Consider the following 21106-nt stretch of genomic DNA (forward strand, 5'->3'; position numbering starts at 1 on the left):
TGTACCTCTCATTTCCCACCTCACAATGCGTTCAGCGCAGCGCGATAGAGCGGAAAATCGAGCCATCATGCCGGTGTCCGAATGCCGTAAGGCGTAACTGATGAAGTTGTGGCTTGAATTCCAACACGTTCCTGTGAGGCAGTGAATGGGGTTTTCCTGCACTTGGGATGGGGAGAGACAACAAACCTACCGCTAAGGTCACAATTGCGCCGGTGCCCGTAGGGGGTGAAGCCCCGGCTGGGCCCCGAAGCCAGAAATTTGTCCCGGTGGATAGCCTGATACCGGTAAGGTACCGCTCGGTGTTCTCACGATTAGCTTACGGCGTCTATTTCAGTATTTGTCATACCGGATCCCGGGTTGATTTTAACTCTGAGTTAAAAAAATCTCGGGACCTGGCCGTGCCGAAAAATAGCCCGGTGGCCGCAGGGTGTCCCATGGGACCAGGTAGGGGTCACGTCAGAAAGTGCAAAGAAAACATCCCGTAAACTACCCGTCGGGGCCCCTTTTTCCAATGGTGACCGTAGCACAATGCTGTCCTTCATCAGCCGCCATAGGGGATACCTTAAACACAGGTGAAATCAATTGATAGGTATCGCCGCATTTGTGATTCCTGAGCCATCCCCTGTAAATCCGATCTTCCGTCTTTCTATTCAGTCCCATCGACGCAAATCCCATGATATAAACCATTGACGAAACGTTCATTGCAGACAGGATTTTAAAAGTGAGCTTAGGCGAAGCCCCGCGTAGTTCACACTGAGGACATGTGGAGGTGCATCCTACGGCGGGTAAAGGTGTTGTCAACACACTCACTCACTCTCTCCCATAGCTTAGTCAGCCGTCGGGGCAGCATGGCTCTCGGTGAAAGCTCTCCACTGATGGCGGTCTTCCGCCAGTCTGGTCATCTGGTTGGCTGAATGACCGGTCCACTCCTTTAGATCTGTGATCCACGACCGACGGGGACGTCCCCGCGGCCGCGCACCCTCCGCTTTTCCCTGAAGGATTGTCAACAACGAGGTGAAAAAAGGTGTGTACTCTTTCCTTGCCTTATAATAGGAATGAAAGACTGTCTAGGTGATGTACAGATTTATCTATTCATTTCCAAGCTTACGTTAAACGTCTTCGAGTGAATCTTAAGATCAATTCTACGTCACTATCGTTCCGGCTTAGTGTCACAAGCAATGAAGCAATGGGTAATTTACTTGTTATCTCCATGAAAAATAGAGATATTGTTTTTGGTGTTTCTCTCTCTCTCTCTCTCTCTCTCTCTCTGGCATATAGCTTGTGATGTAAGGAAGACGTGGTGTCGGTTAGAACCCTCAAGCAGCTTGCTCTGAAACCGCAGGGGCGTTTTTGTCAAGATCTTCCAAGGAGAATAAGTGAACAAAGGAATGACGGATTTCCATAATATTTTTTGGATAGAGCGCATAACGTCAGGTGCACTCTTCAGTTGGTCATTGTTGGCTGTTTTCTACAAGCTTGCACTGCGAGATCCCCAACAGCGGTACTTTCACGATGTGAATGCTACCCCCATTTCACAAGACGGTGCTCTCGCTGCGACCTAAATCGGATTGGTCTAATCCTTGATTTCATAATGGGAATATTATGCAAGATGTAAAAGTATGTCTGAAAAGAAAACAAAACACACAAAACGTAAACATTCGTTTTAATCTATGAATTTCGTTGAGCGCTCTGTTGAATTTAAGGTCGCAGAGAGCGCACGACGAGAGCGCCGTCCTTGTGGAGGGGGGTGGGTGTACAGAAAATGCAAAATGAAACGAAATGGAACGAAATTTCGTACTTTCTGTAGTTCCATTTCGTTCCATTTCGTTCCATTTCGCAATTTCTGTAGTTCCATTTTTGCCATTTCGTTTAATTTTGTTTTGTTTCATTTCGTTCCATTTCTGTACACCGTGCAAGTTTCCTATATTAGCCAGCATTTCCCAATGAAGGGATCGAGGTCGAGACAGGGAAGATATATTAAGCGCGCTTGCCAACCATGCTCAGCCAGTGGGACTGCATTAGTCACGTCTTGGTGTTTCATTAGAAGTTCAGATGACTCGTGAAAAGTGAGGTTATGCCCCTCATAACATTTGACAGTCACTACGTGGACGTACACGAATAATTGCTGCAGACGAAACAAACGGAATGACCCCTTTCCACTAGACGGCGATCGCGCTACGATCTCGCTGCGACCGAAATTGGGTTTGTGTAACACTTGATTTCATGTAAAATGTAAGAATATATGACTTAAAAGACAACAAAGCACACAAAGCGTAAACAGATGCGTTTCCATCTATGAAATTCGTTGGGCTTTCTGTCAAGTCGCGACTCGGTCGCAACGCGGTTGCAGCGAGGACGCCGTACAAGTGGAATGGGGGTATAACATTCAATGATCATGCAATACAAGACTAATTGCTGTAGATGAATCCCGCACGGAATGTGATAACCTGGAGCCCAGCCTTGATAGCTTTGGTCCGTTCCCAACGGCCGCTTCTCCACCAACACGTTGTTATAGCGAGCGTTGGGAGCGGGCCAAAGCTAATACGGCTGGGCTCCAGGCTAGGAATGTAACGTATGTGGCATAATCTATTTACGTACCAGCACCATACACTCACGTGGTTGACATTGACCTTGATTACTTGACATTGACCTTGAATACTTGACACTGATCATGTTCGAATGTCTGGGTCAAAGGGCGGCTCTCTTTGCCACAACTGATTGGTTCACCCTGTTAAGTTTATACTTGAAGGTGAGCCAAACTACTCTCCAAGCAGAGCATGGGTTTCGGCTGGTTTTTGACGTGTTTTTTAGGCGTTTTTGTCGGGCTTTCTACTTTGTCATTTTTGTTGTTGTATAGCCAACCAAAACAAAAGATGACAAAGTAGAAAGCCCGACAAAAACGCCTAAAAACACGTCACGAAAACCAGCCGAAACCCATGCTCTGCTTGGAGAGTAGAGCCAAACATGTGTTCTCTATTAGCTCGGTAACCGGTAAGTCATAGGCATTGCCAGAATTTGGTAAGGTAGGACTCCTTGCTTTTCTTGTTTAATTTTCTTTCTTTTTAAAAATGTAGTTATACCCCAATTAAAACAGAGCTGTGGCTAGGTCTCATCATCAAGTAGACCTTCAATTTTGTGTACAGCAGAGAATTTTTTTTTTCTCGTGATATAGAATTCAGATGACGTCCCCCTGTAAGAGTCTGTGTGACTACTGTTGTTTTAAGTGATGCCATTCTTATAGAATAATCAGTGACATACGAACAAAACCGTTATGTCTAGAAGAAGAATCGGTCTTTGGCCTCAATGGATGCCAGCTTTAACGGCAGAGTATTTGCCGTTTTTGGCACAGAATCAGACAGACGGATTCTAAAAAGGTGCTGTCATTTCATTTCTATGTAAATATGTAGAATCCGTATGCTGTTGCTCACATGATAGGGCTATAAGGAATTATGTAGTACGACGTCTAATGTAATGGTAACATGAACATAATGATATCAACTGTAATTCAATGCTTTTCTTGATCGCTCTGTTTGTATTTAGAGAACCTTTCGGCTGATCTTTCTAAGTTAGGTTAATGCCGAAATTGAACTGGCAACAGTGGATGGAATCTTCTTATCATACGAGCACATTCTGCGGTTGGAAAGCAACAGGCATCAATATCATTTATATCTGAACGTGCAGTATGGTAGCCTTCGCCTGTTTTGTGTTATGGAATCTGCGCTGTTGCTGCCAATAATGTACGCTCCAAGCAGATGTTAGGCCCCGGCTTGTTTTTGACGTCTTTCGAGGCGTTTTTATCGGACTTTGAGGCGTTTATAGGGTTTTATATTTTTTTCAGGCTTTGCTGGAAGACAAAAAGAATGCCTGACAAAATATAGAGCCCAATAAAAACTCTTCAAAAGACGTCCAAAACAAGTCAAAGCCTAAACTCTGCTTGGAGAGTACCGCTAATGATCACCAATGGGAATCGCTTTGAGTAATCTAATTACCCAGTTATCGCCCAATAGCTATTGATCTAACTCACCAGCTGGCGCGCGTTGACCGTTTCGATTTCGAAGTAAACTAGGCCACAAGGCGCACATCTGGAAAATGATAACATGCTATTCATAGATGTCGTGAGTACTTATATTGTTGAGAAGCTTTTTCTCCTAGCATTGGCAATTTATGGCTCCAATCAGTTGGTAACTGGGAGACCCCGGTTCAACCCTGGGAAGGCCTCGGTACGTTACTACGGACTAACTACGCCGGCTATAGGGAAAATATTTGCCAGGGTTTCACTTGCAGAATGGCAGTTTGGACCCTTTCTCCGTAGCCGACTCCTTTAGCATACAATTCACTCTATTCGGCCAATTGCCCAGCCATCCGCGGGGCCTGGTAGAGGCTAGTACGTTACCGTTTTAAAGACGGGACGTGGAATGGGGGTCCCGTGTTCGAGGGGGTGCCTCGAGTATGTTCGCTCGCGATGAACGGGTAGCAACCCCTCCATGTAAAGATACCAACCTCTCTGTGTAAAAATACATCCTGCTACGGAAACAACAACGAAACTTCCTGCCCAATGTTTCTCTAGGCACTACAAGGGTCTGGACGAACGAATACGACAAGGTACTGCGCTGCACCGAGGAAATGTCGACCACCGAAGGGGACAGTCAAGCGCTCAGATCGGATGAGGGACCTAAAAGGCCCGCAGAAAAACGCGCAGAGGCCCCGGACGGAGGCTGGGGGTGGTGCGTTGTCCTCGCAGGATTTACCGTATGCTTCTGTACAGCGGGAACAATAAGGTTCGACAGTTTCTTGTTTCTCTTTCTTTGTAGTAAGGAAGTTGGTTGCTTTTCACTGCATGTTGGGGATTCATCTGATAGAGTCAAGATGTGTGACGGAAAGGAGTTTGTAGTACAGTCAAACCTGCCCAAGAAGACCACTTAGGAGACCGATATATTCTGTTCTATGTGGACAGGTGGTAACATTATTAGACAGAGTGTTTAATGATTGTGGACCTTTGTGGCATTGGGAAAATTATATCAGAGACCACAAAAAAGTGGTCACAACGGCCAGGTGGTCCTTGTGTAAAGGTAGCCACTGGTACAAGTTTCACTGTACGTATACCGGTAGTCGTCCGTTTGTCAAACGAAATAGCTTTTTCTACACCCTAAAGGATGTTGCATATATTAAACATGTCTTCACAAATCATAGAGAATGAATTGAGAAGAATTGAGTCACTCGTCTCAGAACTTTCTCGCTCCATTTTTACTCAGGTCTCTTGGTGTGTTCTTCCTTGAGTTTGTCCACCATTTTGACACGACCTACGGGAAGACATCCTGGATCACGTCCATTACTCTCGGCAGTCGCTGCAATGTATGGAGGAGGTAGGCGATATCTTTTCTCATAACAAAATAATCGAAAAATGATTAATTTCGGTACAAAAATTGCAGAGATTTTATGGAATACAAAAAGCTCTCACCAACAAGTTTTCGATCAATCTGACGGTCCTCTGATCCTTGTCAAGTTGGAATGACCCGTAGTCTATGTCACGTGACCTGAACGAAATTGTGACGTCAGCAACGGGTCAAATGTGTCTGGTAGTTTGTATCGGCCCTCGTTCTGGTCAAGGGATGGTTGATGTGCTCTTATGTAGAGATTGATTTAGCTTGAAAGTTCATCTGTATTTATTGAAATTATTCTAGAGCAAAGTTCCACTGTAAGAATCCCCAACACAAAAATTGGACTAACTCAACTTTCTGGTTCCTTGATAAAGTCCAATTTTTGTGCTGGAGATTCTCATCCAATACTTCTTAGTCTTTCTGTATGGTAAATTAGCGCAATTGTTGTTGTCATGCTATGTAGTGAAAACGCCATACGATACGTTGTACCTAGTACAATTGTTGTGCAACAAAGTTTATCTTCCAAGGTCCGCTGGCGAGCCTGGTGAACCGCGCCGTGGGGCCCCGGTGTGCTGTGATGTTGGGGGGAGTCATGAGCGCCTGCGGCTGCATGTTCGCCAGCTTTATTCTCCAAGCAGAGGTTTTGGTCGGCTGGCTGGGGTAGTAGCGGCCGGGGCGCGTAACCATTGCCTCCCGTAACCTCTGCCACAGAACGCATAAGGGCGGGGCAGTTCTTTCAGAATCGGTGCCGCTGCCCCTCCCTGTGTATCATTAATTTATCATTAGGCAAAGAGTTTTACTGCCGGGGGATTAGCGCGGCCTCCGGTAACTTGGGGGAGTGTTCATCCAGCCGCGCGGGCACCCTGCTGTCACCCATACAATCACTCTGAATGGCTCCCGCCAGTTTGAAAGCATCCTAACGTAAAGTAAACTTTCCACACATTATGATAAATGTTTCTTAGAAAAATTAAAGGTATAAATAAGATGTATAATTTTATGAGTAAATACATTTTATATTTTGAACATAATTATCTGAGTCTGAACTAGATACACCGACATGAGAAAAACGTACGTGGATCGTTATGTTTACATGCGGTCAGGGCAACATGTCCAACATGGCTGCCGGAATATGATCGTCAGCTATCGGCAGTGTTTTTGAGAAAGATTCTGGCTGATTTTGCGGTATTAAAGACCCCACAATGGCGTATGAGGAAAGAATCAGAACAAGGTATGTACTGTAGACAATTTCGTGGTTTGAACTTTGTTTTAGAGGAATATATTTCGGCACGTGTAGCTGGATATTTCAAAGCCTTTGTCATTGAAATTTTTTCAGTGTTTTTTTTTCTAAACTAGCGAGACAAATTCTTTCCATTGACTGTTCACAGTCATGTATACCATCAACATGAAATATTAAGTACATTTGAGTCTTAGAATTACTGTGGTAACGTTACCTGTGAGGATGGTAAACTTAATATACAAAATGCATCCTTGCTAGTCCAAATTCTGACGCTAGATAGCTGGTAGACATATTTTCGCACATAATTTATTTTATCCTTGATTTTCTACGAACTGCTAGTAAGCGTTATTCTGTTACGCGGAACAATCTTGAGTACAAAATGTAGTTCTATACTAAGAAATATACGAGTCCTTTCTCTTCTCGAACGTATAACAACAGGGCGAGAAATCATTTGTGTTTGTTTACTCGTGTTCTGCTCTGGTGATGGGGGAGGGGGGTATTTTTTTGGAGGGAAAAATTTCACAACAATTACGTGCAAGTAATTTGGTACTTCCATGATATGAGTAACAGTTCCTGGTGATTTCGAAGGTATTGATTCACATGATTCGTTCTCTTGATGTAATTCTTCAGGGAATTTTTTCAGTCCAACTTCTGCAAATCTTTATTCGTTTATATCAACATGGCAGAAATAGATATGATGTTCATTATTTAGATGAAATTCAAGTTCAGACTGCATTTTCATGTTGTAAGAATATAAAGGGAAATAATTTACGTATGCTCATGATTTTGTTTAAAAGGAAAAATGTTAAAAGATATGGAGATTGACTGTATTTCATCCCATATTCCTAAGGTTGCGAGAGAAGATATGGCCAGACCCTTTTGGTACAGTTGAGCTGAAAACCATCGTGGCACTTTTGGACGACTTCCGCCTATCCCGCAACGAGGTCGGAAAGTATCTGAAGGCTGAATTTCCCCAGGTCAAAGTAAGACGAGGTCGGGCAAATACTGTAACGTTGTACACGGGTGTGTCCCTCAGCCTGCCCGTTCCAGCTGCATCATCAAGACGGTACAACCGACCACTAGCGAGAGACCGATCGCTTCTGTCCTCTACCATTGGCCACGTCTCAAGACAACCAAGCCTGGCCGACCCAACATTGACTTCAACACCAACCTACAGCAGCCACATCTCAAGACAACCAAGCCTGGCCGATCCAACATTGACTTCAACACCAACCTACAGCAGCCACATCTCAAGACAACCAAGCCTGGCCGACCCAACATTGACTTCAACACCAACCTACAGCAGCCACATCTCAAGACAACCAAGCCTGGCCGATCCAACATTGACTTCAACACCAACCTACAGCAGCCACATCTCAAGACAACCAAGCCTGGCCGACCCAACATTGACTTCAACACCAACCTACAGCAGCCACATCTCAAGACAACCAAGCCTGGCCGACCCAACATTGACTTCAACACCAACCTACAGCAGCCACATCTCAAGACAACCAAGCCTGGCCGACCCAACATTGACTTCAACACCAACCTACAGCAGCCACATCTCAAGACAACCAAGCCTGGCCGACCCAACATTGACTTCAACACCAACCTACAGCAGCCACATCTCAAGACAACATACACTCACACCAATCAACCATGGATACAGTAGCCATGATGTTACAGCATTAATCGAAGAAAACAGAATGCTGAGAGCACAGCTGTATGAAGCCCGCCAAGCAGCAGCCATCCTTGACCAATCTACTATGGAACATAGACTACACATGGAAATTTCAGCCCTTTGTTCAAACAGAAGCCCACTATCAGCCTCAATCAGAACTGTATCAGACATCCAACTATACAGCATCCAGGACACAACCTCATACATAAAAACACAAGCGCCAACAATCTACCATCTAATCAGTAACTTGGTATCACCAACATACACAAGGAGCACAGAAGAACGGTCACACTCTGTAGCCGCGCTAGTCATCTCCACCATAGCCAACCACCACAGCCACAAGACAACTGGACTACAGACCATCCTTTCACTTGGATTTATGGCAAGGACTTGCAATGACCAGGTATATTCTAATTATAGGTTACATTTCAATGATTTTGTCCCTCTTTGCTGGAAATAAGTTACATGTATCAAGTACAGCTTCTGGTTGGTGTCATATCTTGACTTAATAATCTTGACTAGGATTTTATAACCATGGCTTGATGAAATTATTCCTTTCAGCTTCTGACAATCCTGAACCATGCGGGCATGACAGTTTCCCCCAGCACAACATCAAAGATCATCAAACAGAATGCTGATGAGATGCGGTCCACCCCCATCCCAAGTGAAGGACAGATATGGGCCTATGACAACCTGAACATCATGGTCCGTGTCCAGCAGATGAGGAAAGGTTAGCTATGACATCTTAACTTTTAACTTATGTATGTTTTATGTTGTACTTGTACCTGTATTTTTACTTAGTTTTTTAGAGCTCTGCATTTTGACATTACAGAACTTTCAGCTATGTATTTTCAATCATACCGGTAGCAATAGGGATCACAAAAGTTCTTAAGAGGACAGAGTAAAGGCTCATCACAATTGATATATAACCAGCCTGTTGGTGATTACTTTTTTCAAAACAAATCATACAGCACAAATTTTGTGTCATATGAAAAACTAGCAGAAGGTTTAGGTATGGAAAGATTCTGTATGGATTAGGTTTTAGATGTTGTAGTTGATGTTGTAGTTGTTTAGACATTGTAGTTGTCCACTTAAACAGAGCCACCATCTTTTCCATCTTTTGATATAGGTCTGCATGGTGAAATGATGAACTGGACATCACGCATTACTATCCCGCTGAGGTACTTCCCTGATGCTGCTCTGTCCACAGAACCTTTGGTAAGTTTATACATATGTAGATGGCATTTTAGTTGTTATTCAACATAAAAAGGAGCTTGACTTGTACTTTGATGTTGCCTATGAACTTGTTTTTACATTCCTGATATTTATGGTATACATGTATTTTTATAGGGAAGACGTCGAGATCTTCGTGCAGCTGATCTGCTGCCTAACCAAGAGGACATGACAATGCTGAAAAGGAGATTGGCCTCAAAGGTAAAGTCCCTGCTGTGTGCAGACTTCACTCGGTTCCAGGTGCACTACAAACCTCAACCCAACAAGGCGGTGCCAAAATCATCTTATAGGCCCCTGGAACTGATGAAGGAAAATGAGGCCAAAACTTCCGACAACATTGTCATTCTTCGACGTTTTGCTTCGGATGCTGGCATGACGCCTGAAAACTGCTGGGATCAGGTTAGACCCTTATTCATGAATCATTGTGACAGTGTTTGTTCTATGTAAACATTGTGCTGGACTTGATTCAAATTTGATATGCATAAATTGTAATCAGTCATCATTATTATCGCATTGTAAGTTCAAAGTCAAGCATAACAAAAGTTTGTATTCTATTAGACTAAGTATTGATTTCATGAGTGTCATCTTGTTTTAGGGGACCATATTATAGTACAGTATCAACAGGACATGACAAACATTATGTAACTGTTGCCTCTCTATTATCTAATAGGAAATTGTTGGTGACCAAGCCACCTGCAAAAACATCAGGGGGGCAAGGCGTTTCAGGCAAAATGACATCAATCCACTTGAACAATTGACGTGGCCAAAGGAGTGTCCAGGTGAGTTCATGTGGAAGTTTGATGATGATCTCCACTTCCTACATGGAAGACTGGAAAGTGTGTAGTCATGTTAGTCTTGTGGCAGTTTGTGTATGGTTGTTCAGTCTGAATTTTAGGATAGTTAAGAGTTATGACTTCATCCATAATCCATGATTATGTTAGTAGAAATGGAAATATCTGATGCCAAACTATACATTTGCAGGTGACTTCCACTTTCTGTGGGAGGACGCGAAATGCGTAGTGATGACGTATTGGTCCTCTCCCCGTAATGCTGGGTCCCTGGGCCATCTCAGGGATTTAGTGGACAGAAGAAACGTGGACTCACTAGGTATGTACCTATTAGTTTTTTTGTGAATATGTTTAGAAAGACATTGTAATACATTAAATGACTGTAATACATGTGGACCTGAGTGAGTGAGTGAATACAGAGGCGAATTCTAATGATATATACATAGTGTATTGATTCAGCTCTGAGTAAATTATGTTTATATTTTGCTGTTGTCACTACAGGCAAAAACTTCAACGCCACAGACGAATTCTTGCATCATGCTTGCAAGGCACACCTGACGGCAGCCCTACTCCAACATCTAGGCATGCAGTCTGTCTCAGAAGATTTGCCAGGGATGAGTGAGGAGGACTTGGATGAGATCATAGATTCCTTCTTGGATACATATGTTCTCACTCCACCTGACAGTGTTGAAGAGGACGATGCTGTTTTCAAGCAAGCCAAAGCTCACCTGACACACTTGCTGATGTACACAGACTTAAGACAGTGTATAAGGTGAAGACACGCATTTTGTTATTATACTTTGGTATTGTTCCTATGCTGGCATCTTTTGATTTTTATCAAGCTTCCATCTGAAGTTTTGTATTAGAAATATTATTAATGTCTTGTGACAATCTTTTCACTAAAATATATATTCTGTACACAGCTTATCTGTCTGCAATTGCTTTTATGTTTGTAACTTTTGGTACAGCATTGGCATTAGTAAAGAAGAAATACACATGTACATTTTGGACAAACACAAATATATTTTGTTCAGGAATGAAGACGGACCAGCAGTCGTCTCCCATTGGAGGCTCTGGCTGCCTACGTTTCTTGGAACCAACCGTACACAGTACAGCACAGAAGCAGCCAATCATCTAGCAAACATGAAAGCTGACTGGTCGCCCAAAACAACTTATGTCCTCACACACAACAGGTTCTACAACACGCATGGGAGACATGGTCACGCCAAACCTGTAGACATGCTGGTCGAACACTACAACAAGTAAGCTTGTTTCAATGTCATCGACATCATGTGTTTTTAGTATGATGATTTGTTGACAAGCTCATATACAACCAGGCCATTGAGTATCGTAACTTAACATCATAGAAGTCACATTATTTACATAACTGTTTTACATACTTTTACAAGAGAATTGATTTCACTATTGCATATAGAAAGAAATACTTAAAACATTGACAATTGCTTATACATAACAAAACATCTGTTTGTGAACCAGTGAAAAATACTACCAACTACAGCAGGCTAGCTTCAATAGACATACATGGTTTTAACAACTCTATGCAGTGTGTATTGTATTCAGAAGTATATATTGACAATCATATGGACAGAACCGGTGGAATCATGTAAAAGATTTGCATGTACTTTGGAAATGATGAAGCATTAAACACCACAAGGCATGTCAGCCATTGTCAGCACATGCGTTTCAAAGTCTTCATGTGTTGAGCTGTTTTTATTTTAGAACTATACAGAAAAACAAAAAGAGCCATAAAAGGCTTAACATGTGACACAAATAATGTTTCCTACTGCAGGATCCTCAAGAAAGCCCTCAAAAGTTCGGGGGGGCGCTTGACGTTGCGTCATGCGCAGGAAGTTTCCCTGGCTGTGCCACTCCTTGACGAGGCGCGGAGGTTCTGTGATGGTGTGTTCAGAGCACGAAAGACGGTGAGCCATACATCTCCATCTGCTGATGCCGACGTGCAGTCTATGATACAGGCCATTTCCGAGGAGAAAGTGTACTCCCCTACTGCCGGCAGACGCCTCTTCTTTGGCAAAGATTTCAAAGACGTAACGCAGAAAGGGTGGAAGCGAGTCACTGCAGACAAGTGGTTGGACAACTTCCTGCAGAAAGGAGTGACAGATGTAGATGAGGACGAGGATGGAGTCATCTCCAGGGATGAAGAGGAGGAGGATGATGCTGTTGTTGACTTCCCAGCGCTGATGGATGAATGATGATGAGGTGAGTATCACAATGTGTTGCTGATGTCTTGTAGGGCCTGCCTTGCAACACGTGTCCTCCTTGCTCTCACCCGTCTGGTAGGTTGATACTCTGGATAGAGATGGTCTATCACTGCTAATAGGTCTTGAGCCTTGCCCTCTGGGATGCCGCTGATTTTTTCAAGATCTTCAGCAGTGTGGATGGTTTTGCACTTCCCTCCAATTTGTTGAACTGTCTCGTCAGCCATTACGGCATATGGCCCAAATAACCAGAGCTCTGGCCTTTGAGCATACCACTCTTTTCTCAGTTCCTTTATACGCTTCTCAAGCTCTTCAGACATACCGGTGTCTGGCCGTGCCCTCCTGCGTTTTTGTCCAGCTTGCTGCTGTCTCGGCTCATTTTTATAATTGAAAAAAATACATTGCGACTCAGTGTCATCAGCAGTGTTACAGTGACTACAGCACTGATCAGGCTTTGCAGGCATTTCTTGGCCGAGATGGTTTAAAAGGTCTGCACGGAGGCAGCCATCTGCAGCTACGAAGGCTTTAACCTCATCCTTTGCCTTTTTTAGATCACCCTTTCCGTTGAATATGATGGCACTGGCTTGCTCACCGTCTCGCCCAACTCTGCCGATTTCCTAGAACAAAGGAAGGTTCATTTAGATGTAAACACACCCTGGATTTGCATTTTGTGCTTGATTTTTTAATAAACATTATTCTGCACTCACTAAGAGAATTTGACTAGTCTCATAGATCTTTCTTAATTGAACTACAGTAACCATATATGTTGCAGTTCTAATTTCACTTAAAATGTGCAGCTTTCTGGCAGAACACTGATTGTGTGTGTCAACTATTACAAGACATTCTATACCTGGTAAAGCTGCCCGATGGTTGACGGCACGTGGTAGACCACTACTCCCCGCACATCAGGAATGTCAATGCCCTGTGTAAGAAACGATGCATGTAAATGCATTAGCATAATCCTATCCATCTTTATGTCTCTCTTTAGACAATAGATTACAAGCTTTGAAATTGCAACAGGACCATATTCAAACCATTAATTTAGATTGACTGAAACGCTGTGAAAACTTGTCAGGAACAGATTGGTCTTGAGTCTATTATCTTGAGTCAGCATTAGAGCAGAAATGCAGAAATAAGTGTTTCAGTCAATCAAACAGACATCAACCACTAACATTAAAAAAAAAACGTAACAGAAACAACTTCATTGCAACAGGTTTATGCCAGGAACATGTGAAGTGTTGTGGTTACTGCAATGCTAATGGCAGTGAGTTATGATTAATTGAATTTGTAATACCATTCCAAAAGCAATGGATGATACAATCACCCTGACGGATCCTTCTCTGAAGCGCTGAAGCCATGTAGCCTTTGCCTCGCTGGATATGTCGGCATGAAAGGCCACCACCGCCTTCTTTACAGCACCCTTGCAGTTTGCGTGCAGCTCTTCCCAGATTGCCATCACTGTATCTTTGGTCGTAGCGTAGACGATGTGTTTTCTGATGTCTTCCGAAGTCCGCGCCTCTCTCAGGTGTTCGATGAGAGGCTGAAAGTCTTCCTGTGTTGAAATAAATTGTTAACTATATTAACAGAGTACAAGCTACTATAGATAACATATGAATATATGCTGTATCATTACTTAAATTGTTGTCAGGCAATATGGTTTTTATAAATGCTGCTGGTGCACAATGTTCAGATCTTATGTTGCTCTCAAATGTTGATCTCAAATGTTGATCCCAACTTAGAATTTCTATATATGTTCTGTTCACAATTGGTGTGATATAGAAAGAATAAACTATACTTTACCTTTGTGCTCTTTATCTTTTTGGACAGGATCAGAATGTTTGGCCGGTCCAGGCTGCCCTCCACCACAACAGGATCATCCATATGCAGCGCTGTAGTGACACTGTTGCGGACCTCAGCAGTGGCGGTGGCAGTCAGGGCCATGAATGGTACCTTTGGCAAGAGGGCCCGCAGTTCCCCGAGCTTGCTGAACGCCTTCCTGAAGTCGGCGCCCCTGGTAGATTAATGGAAGATTTCAGTCTCAAAAACTTGCGCACATTTGTAAAGTCTTGTCTATCCATTACAACTGCTCACAAATACTGACCACATGTCAACAGTAATGTTGGAAATATATACCAGTATACATGCACAGGATGCACTACTGTGAAATTAGCTTGGTTTTGAGGAGCTGGTTCAATAATGTTACCACAAACTTTTTGAGATTTAACAGATTGTGCATTTACCTTGTACATTGTTCGGCAATTGTAGAAACCATATTTCCTTCTTTCTTTTTTAAACTCCTCCCTACATGATCTACTGTATACATATGTCATTTTTGGGTGACAACATACCATTCTGGTATGCAGTGTGCCTCATCCACTGCCACCAGTGCTATAGGCAATGGTGGGTTCTGAAGCAGGTGTCGACCTTCTGTTGAGACCGCTTGCTCGGGAGCCATGAAGACTGTAATAAAAGTACAGTGCAGTTACAAACTTGTAAGACCTGCCTTATTCAGATCTCATTCTCCTCTTGTAAAAAGGAAGTTTAAGTAGGACATATCACTAGGTCTGTACCATGGACAAGGAAGCCACCAGGGTCCATGAGTATTTCTTTATTGTTTGATATTGATATGTTGCAATACCACTGTGACTCATGCTGAGATTTGTATTGTTAATTATTGACATGTTGCAAAAGAAGCCAATGGTTTATTCTATGGATATGTACTGTTGTTGGGTTGCAAAGAAAACACTGGTTCATTCAGGGATATGTTGAAAAATCCACTTGTTTATTCTCATGGTAATGTATTGTTGATATAGTAAGAACACTAAGTGGTATATTCAGGGACATGTGTTGTTGATAACAACATTGGTTTGTTTAGAGATATGTTTTGTTGATATGCTGCAAAAAACACTTGTTCGTTCTGTATGTATTGTTAACATGTACATTCAGGGATATGCACCGTTGATGTGTTGAGAAAAAAACATGATTCAATCAGGGAGAGGTATTTTTTATACTTACCCATTCGAACATTGTTGTCTGGCGTTTGTTGAAATTCTTTGATCTCTGCCACTGTTCTGAGATGTATGCCTTTGTAGCCAGTGACAGTCTCATATCGATGGATCTGAAATAATAAAAAATGTGTTGTTTAGAAATGTGGTACACCCTCCTAGGAGAAAATATATCAAATCGGAAGGGGGAGGGGGGCGTTCGTGATTGAATAAACACTGGTGAAAAACACGTCGATTTTCAGGTAATGAGAAACAATTAACTTTAACAGTAGGCAAATATACGTTACCTGATCAGATACAAGTGCTTGGAGAGGCGAAATCACGATGACGATCTTTGATTCTTTTGAGATTGATGGCAAAATCTGATAGCAGAGGGATTTGCCTTGTCCCGTAGCCAATCCAACAAAACAATCTTGCCCCCGACAGGCGGCACGGATGGCTTCCACCTGGCCTTCCCTCAGCTCTGTAAAACCCCACAAGTCCTTTGCCACCCGTACTGCCCTTGACCCGGCGTCATCCATCGTCAAGTAGAGACGGTAAGTGTTCTGTTTTGAATGGACGGGTTTTGAACTGGCTGTGACCCCGACCGTTAGGAGTCGTCGTGGGTCACTGCGTGCCTCGTCCGGCAGACCGGAAACGCCCGTGGCGCGGGTATGGCGCGGGGAGAAGAAACCCTAGACTGCCTTGGCAGACTTCGCACCTACTTACAAAATAGCCTTAATGTGTCAAAGGGATTAGATTTAAAAGGCTTGATCGGTTCCGTCATCTCGCAGAGGTTACGGGAGGCGATGGTTACGGGAGGCAATGGTTACGCGCCCCGGCCGCTACTACCCCAGCCAGCCGACCAAAACCTCTGCGATGGTTACGGGAGGCAATGGTTACGCGCCCCGGCCGCTACTACCCCAGCCAGCCGACCAAAACCTCTGCTTGGAGAATAGTGTCTGAGTATTCAATTTAACGGAATTCATACCAATTTAACGGAATTCATACGAATTTTACGGAATTCATACGAATTTTACGGAATTCAAACGATCCACTACTAAGGAACAGGCGAAATTTACAGAATACATACGAATTTTTCGGAAAACATACGAATCTTATGAAATTATTAGAAATACAATTCGCTACTCAGAAACATACGAATTTCATGGAATCTATACGATCCACTACTGAGAAACATATGAATTTTACAGAACTCATACGAGTTTTACGGAATACATACGATCCTTACTACATGTGTTAGTAAAACTCTTATGAATTCCGTAAATGTGTATGTTTCTTATCAATGTATGATATAAATTCTGCAAAATTCGTATGTTTCCTAGCAGTAGATCGCATGAATTCCGTAAAACTTGTATGAATTGCGTACAATTCGTATAAACACTTAGGCACCCCTTGTTTCCTACCGTGTGAAACAACATGATTAATTCTTCCAGCCGCATTTCGAATGCATGTTTCGCGAAGATAAGGATAGGTGATCAATAGAAGGCAAAGGACCGTACTATGGTGTCTACACTTATGAAGCACAAAACCGATAAAGGGTACAAAACAGGTGAAACCAAAGCTAAGCGCTATGCCAGTATCGGCCGCCTCATATGGGATGATAGAAGTGGGTAATATATCTTTTTGCGACAAGAAGGCAAATAACTTTAGATTACAGAAAACATTGCTTCAAAACGAACAGTTTTTGCATACTGGCTGCTCCAAAGTTAGAATGAGTGGAAATTTAGAAATCATTTTTTCAGATGTTTCGCAAGATTTCGGGATCAATAATTGTTGGGTTCATATATTTAATGGCTTTAGACAAACCTTTAATTATAAAGCACATCTGTACCTATATTTACACCATTACTAAGAAGCGAGAAGAAGCTAAATTCATGTAATTATTAGACTAGTGCTAGCTTTTCATTGTATACTAGTATATGTATTTGTAAAGTGTGGCGTTTTCTGTTGTGACCTGTCCTGAACCTAGTGGGTATATGTGTACAATAAAGGTCTTCGTTCATTCATTCATTAAAATTATATCACATGCGATCTTCAATGCATTTTATAAAATCCTCCCAAGAAAAAATGAAAACCCATCACAATGACATTCCTTTTTAGCTCACACCCCTACCATTTTTAACCCCTCGTTTATTCGACATTACTTTTACTTAGGTAGACTACAATGGTAAAATACGGCTCGTGAAATCTGAAGCTATCGTTAATTTTCAAAGCACGACTTTCAGCTCAGTCAGGGATGAAAGTACGCTAATGACTAGGCTTCGAGCTGAGCTATTGTCTGGAATCACCCAGGGAGATGTCGACGTCTTGATGCCAGGAATTATAATCAGGCAGCGTCTCATTCTGAGAAACAACAAGGACAGCCTGTCTCTGAGCGATAAGAAGCTCCTGGGATGTCGGCAAGTATAGCTGTCAATCAAAACTGATTCTTGAAGTTCGCCCACCGGACCTGTCGCATATGTTGAGATATTTTTCGGTCGTCGTTCATTGCAGTGGGGCATAGGACAGAAAGTTTCCTTGCTGTTTCAGTAGCAGGGTATATTTTACAGGGAGGGGTTACTAGCCCTTCCCTTTTAATGTGCTCGAGGACCTCCTCGAACACGGGACCCCCATTTTACGTCCCTTCCGAAAGACGGGTGCAGCCCCAACCGAGCTGTTCTGACCCATGATTGCACCGGGGTCTCCAAGTTAGCAGCTAATTAGAACCAGGAGCTCAACTAAGGCTGCTATCAGTTGAGCTATAGGGACATCCCTATGTTGCGATATACTAGTACGTGCGTAATCTATGTTACTGTGATGCAATAAAAATACGGTTTTTGGCGGCAAATGTACAGTTCTTTGCATATTGGTTCACCAAATCCGTATGCGACGCCACGAAATACAAGTCATGTCCATAATTGCATTATTTTTTGGTTTGTTACAGGGTTCGGCTTCTCCCTTGCCTTTCTACCAACGATGACTATGGTGGGACGTTACTTCGAAAAACGACGTACGCTTGCCAACGCCTTGGCGTGGATGGGGGCGTGCACCGGCAACTTCGCCTTCCCGCCATTTTTCCAGTTCCTGATCGACTATTACGGTTGGAGAGGCGCCCTTTTTGTGATCAGCGGAATAGCTCTGAACTGCTGTGTCTGTGGCGCTCTGCTCAAGCCGATCAAAATCCCTGCAGACGACACTATTCATGACTGTTGCCAAGGAGATGACATCACTAGGGATGACGTGTGCAGACCTGAAAAAGATGATGTCACTGTAACGACGAAAACATTGCCAAAGACATACCACCGAACTAGATGTAGAATGTTAGGTTTCTCCCTTCTTAGGAAACGCCAGTTTGTACTATATCTTCTCTCGTTTGCTTTTCTATACTTTGGATACTACGTGCCATTTGTACATTTGGTTCCACGTGCAGTGTTCCAAGGAGTCGGCGAGTACCAAGCCGCGTTTCTCATCTCGGTCCTTTCCGTCGGGGACTTCGTCGGTCGGGTTGTCATAGGGATGATTCCGGAATTTCCCAAATATGGAAAAGTGCACAAGTACGTCATCACGGCGAGCATGCTGGGAATTTGTTCGCTGCTGTGTCCGCTGGCTGTGACGTATACGGCCATGTTGGTTCACAGCGTGGTATACGGGTTTGCGAACGGGCTTATCATCCCCTTGACGTTTGCCGTCGCCGCCGATCTGGTCGGGACGAAACGGTTAGGCAGCGCCATCGGGCTACTGATGATGGCGGAAGGGATCAGCGCCTCGTTGGGACCGCCCGTGGCAGGTAATTAGTACTGTCCGCGATGTAACATCTACTAACATATAATTCCACCAGGGTACATAATTCCGCCACCCTGAAAAGATACGTCTAAACAGATATCCAAACCAACGTCCCCCAGTATAATGCACTCCTGTATATCTAAACTGTGCATATCTGGGAGATGCTGCACTAGAGATCTCTCAAACCCGCTGTTTTTCAAAGGTGCGGATTTATGTTAGTGGAGGTTAGATTTCCGTCTCTGCCATTTAAAACGGTCGATGCCATATCCGAGCGCATTATAACTTTTTTGGGAAGGAAGGGGGAAAGATTGATAGTGAAAAAAGGAAACTATACCAGCTCGGGTTAAAACCCAGGTCAAAAAGTCTGACCCTAACTCTCTACGACACAAAGCATCACAGTGTTGATGACAAGTGCTAATACACTTAGAAACGTTCTGCAACATGGCATCGAGCGGGTCAAATGGCAATGACCGGTTGCGAAATAAAAATCTGGCACTGACGAACAACTGTGTTGTACAACTGTGTTGTTACGGCGGACGGACAAAGAACGTATGGACTAGGGTTGGTCGGTTACGGTTTAAACTTTTTTAATACTTGAATTTATAATTGATTTGACTTTCAGAAAATGTTGCGGGTAATGTGTTCTTCATCAATAGTTTTGTGTGTGTGTTAACAGGTGCTTTGTATGACCTGACCGGAAACTACAACATGTCGTTTCTGACCGCCGGAAGTTCCATGGTCCTGGCCGGTATCATCATGATCCCCGTCATACTTATCGCCAGAAAGAAAGAACAGTCGCCTTTTAATGGAGAAGTCAAGAACAGCACAGCAAAGGATGACGATAGACTAGAGACGGTTTATGAAAGGCTAACATCTCTATGAGGAGGTGTCCCTGTGGTGTAGTGGTCTGTGCTTCTGTCTCTCACCACATCTGGTTTAAATTACTTGGACCAGAAGGACTGGGGTTCAAGCCACAGGTAGGACACCTCTGGACAAGAGGCGCATTGAGTCATATCAAAGACTTTATAAGAATAGTACATACTTCTGAAACAGTATGGAAGTTAAACACACTTCACTGACAGTGGACTAGCCCCCTGCTGCATTGATTGCACCACAGTGTGGCACAGGGCTATGAAACGGAGATGGGCACCGCCCTATACACCTTATGGTGTGGGAGGATTTCAACTTTTTAACTTAAACATCTCTGTGATAGACATTATGGTGTGATAGTTACGAATTGAGTAATGATGTCATCTAGCTCTAGCTAGAAACAGACCATGGCGTTCAAAACGCACTCTTTTTCAACTGTATGATAGGCGAGCACGGCAAAGTTACTTAAGCCCCTATCTCACTGGACCCGCGGCACGTTGGCGACCTCGCTGCGACCCAGCGATTTGGCAGTGCGCTCAATGAATTTCACAGATAATAAACATGCTTTTTACTCTTTATATGTTTTGTTATCTTTTTAGTCATACTCGTACGTTTTGCATCATACTCTCATTATAAAGTCAAGGGCAACACATATCCAGTCTATAGGACAAAGCAACGCCGCCAACGTACCGCGGGTCTTGTCTTTCAAATGATACCACCCCTAAATGTTTCGTGATTCTAACCCAATTCTGATGAGTATGTATGAGCGACCTCTGGCGACTCAAAAGAAAGTTACAGAAGAGGACAGATTTCATTGCACATTACTTCAGAAATCCATATGAGGATCATAACACTTTCACTTCACTAATTACAAAAATCGACAGGTACATTATTCACGGTTTTAAAAGTGAC

At 43.3% G+C, this 21106-nt stretch overlaps 3 protein-coding genes across 3 annotated transcripts; 2 read left to right on the forward strand and 1 right to left on the reverse strand.

The window, feature by feature from the left end:
* Positions 1–6087: 6087 nt before the first annotated feature.
* Positions 6088–15578, forward strand: LOC136427257 (uncharacterized). Its single transcript, XM_066416064.1, has 11 exons — positions 6088–6606; positions 7466–8699; positions 8858–9026; positions 9426–9514; positions 9647–9928; positions 10200–10308; positions 10511–10636; positions 10819–11089; positions 11352–11579; positions 12128–12555; positions 14382–15578. Exons 1-10 carry the CDS (start codon positions 6578–6580, stop codon positions 12546–12548), a joined length of 2958 nt encoding a protein of 985 aa, XP_066272161.1. The 5' UTR covers positions 6088–6577; the 3' UTR covers positions 12549–12555; positions 14382–15578.
* LOC136427261 (ATP-dependent DNA helicase RecQ-like) lies at positions 11317–16406 on the reverse strand. Its single transcript, XM_066416069.1, has 7 exons — positions 15847–16406; positions 15570–15672; positions 14903–15014; positions 14355–14565; positions 13849–14106; positions 13405–13476; positions 11317–13171 (listed from the first exon to the last, which is right to left on the reverse strand). The coding sequence occupies exons 1-7, from the start codon at positions 16078–16080 to the stop codon at positions 12563–12565; spliced, it is 1599 nt and encodes a 532-aa protein (XP_066272166.1). The 5' UTR covers positions 16081–16406; the 3' UTR covers positions 11317–12562.
* Positions 16407–18487: 2081 nt separating this feature from the next.
* On the forward strand, positions 18488–20697 carry LOC136427271 (monocarboxylate transporter 12-like). The gene is made up of 2 exons (XM_066416082.1): positions 18488–19328; positions 20001–20697. The coding sequence occupies exons 1-2, from the start codon at positions 18518–18520 to the stop codon at positions 20204–20206; spliced, it is 1017 nt and encodes a 338-aa protein (XP_066272179.1). The 5' UTR covers positions 18488–18517; the 3' UTR covers positions 20207–20697.
* Positions 20698–21106: the final 409 nt, after the last annotated feature.

Source organism: Branchiostoma lanceolatum, chromosome 2 (assembly GCF_035083965.1).
Source record: "Branchiostoma lanceolatum isolate klBraLanc5 chromosome 2, klBraLanc5.hap2, whole genome shotgun sequence".
NCBI classification, from domain to species: Eukaryota; Metazoa; Chordata; class Leptocardii; order Amphioxiformes; family Branchiostomatidae; genus Branchiostoma; species Branchiostoma lanceolatum.

What these genes read in the sequence shown, in the direction of transcription:
- LOC136427271 (XM_066416082.1), top strand. Translation starts at nt 18,518, where the DNA reads ATGACTATGGTGGGACGTTACTTCGAAAAACGACGTACGCTTGCCAAC. An exon ending in GTTGGGACCGCCCGTGGCAG is followed by an intron (nt 19,329 to 20,000) that starts GTAATTAGTACT and finishes GTGTGTTAACAG; the next exon opens with GTGCTTTGTATGACCTGACC.
- LOC136427261 (XM_066416069.1), bottom strand. Translation starts at nt 16,080, where the DNA reads ATGGATGACGCCGGGTCAAGGGCAGTACGGGTGGCAAAGGACTTGTGG. An exon ending in AGACAACAATGTTCGAATGG is followed by an intron (nt 15,015 to 15,569) that starts GTAAGTATAAAA and finishes CTTTTATTACAG; the next exon opens with TCTTCATGGCTCCCGAGCAA. An exon ending in CATCCATTGCTTTTGGAATG is followed by an intron (nt 13,477 to 13,848) that starts GTATTACAAATT and finishes TTTCTTACACAG; the next exon opens with GGCATTGACATTCCTGATGT.
- LOC136427257 (XM_066416064.1), top strand. Translation starts at nt 6,578, where the DNA reads ATGGCGTATGAGGAAAGAATCAGAACAAG. An exon ending in CTGAAAACTGCTGGGATCAG is followed by an intron (nt 9,929 to 10,199) that starts GTTAGACCCTTA and finishes ATTATCTAATAG; the next exon opens with GAAATTGTTGGTGACCAAGC. An exon ending in GACTTAAGACAGTGTATAAG is followed by an intron (nt 11,090 to 11,351) that starts GTGAAGACACGC and finishes TATTTTGTTCAG; the next exon opens with GAATGAAGACGGACCAGCAG.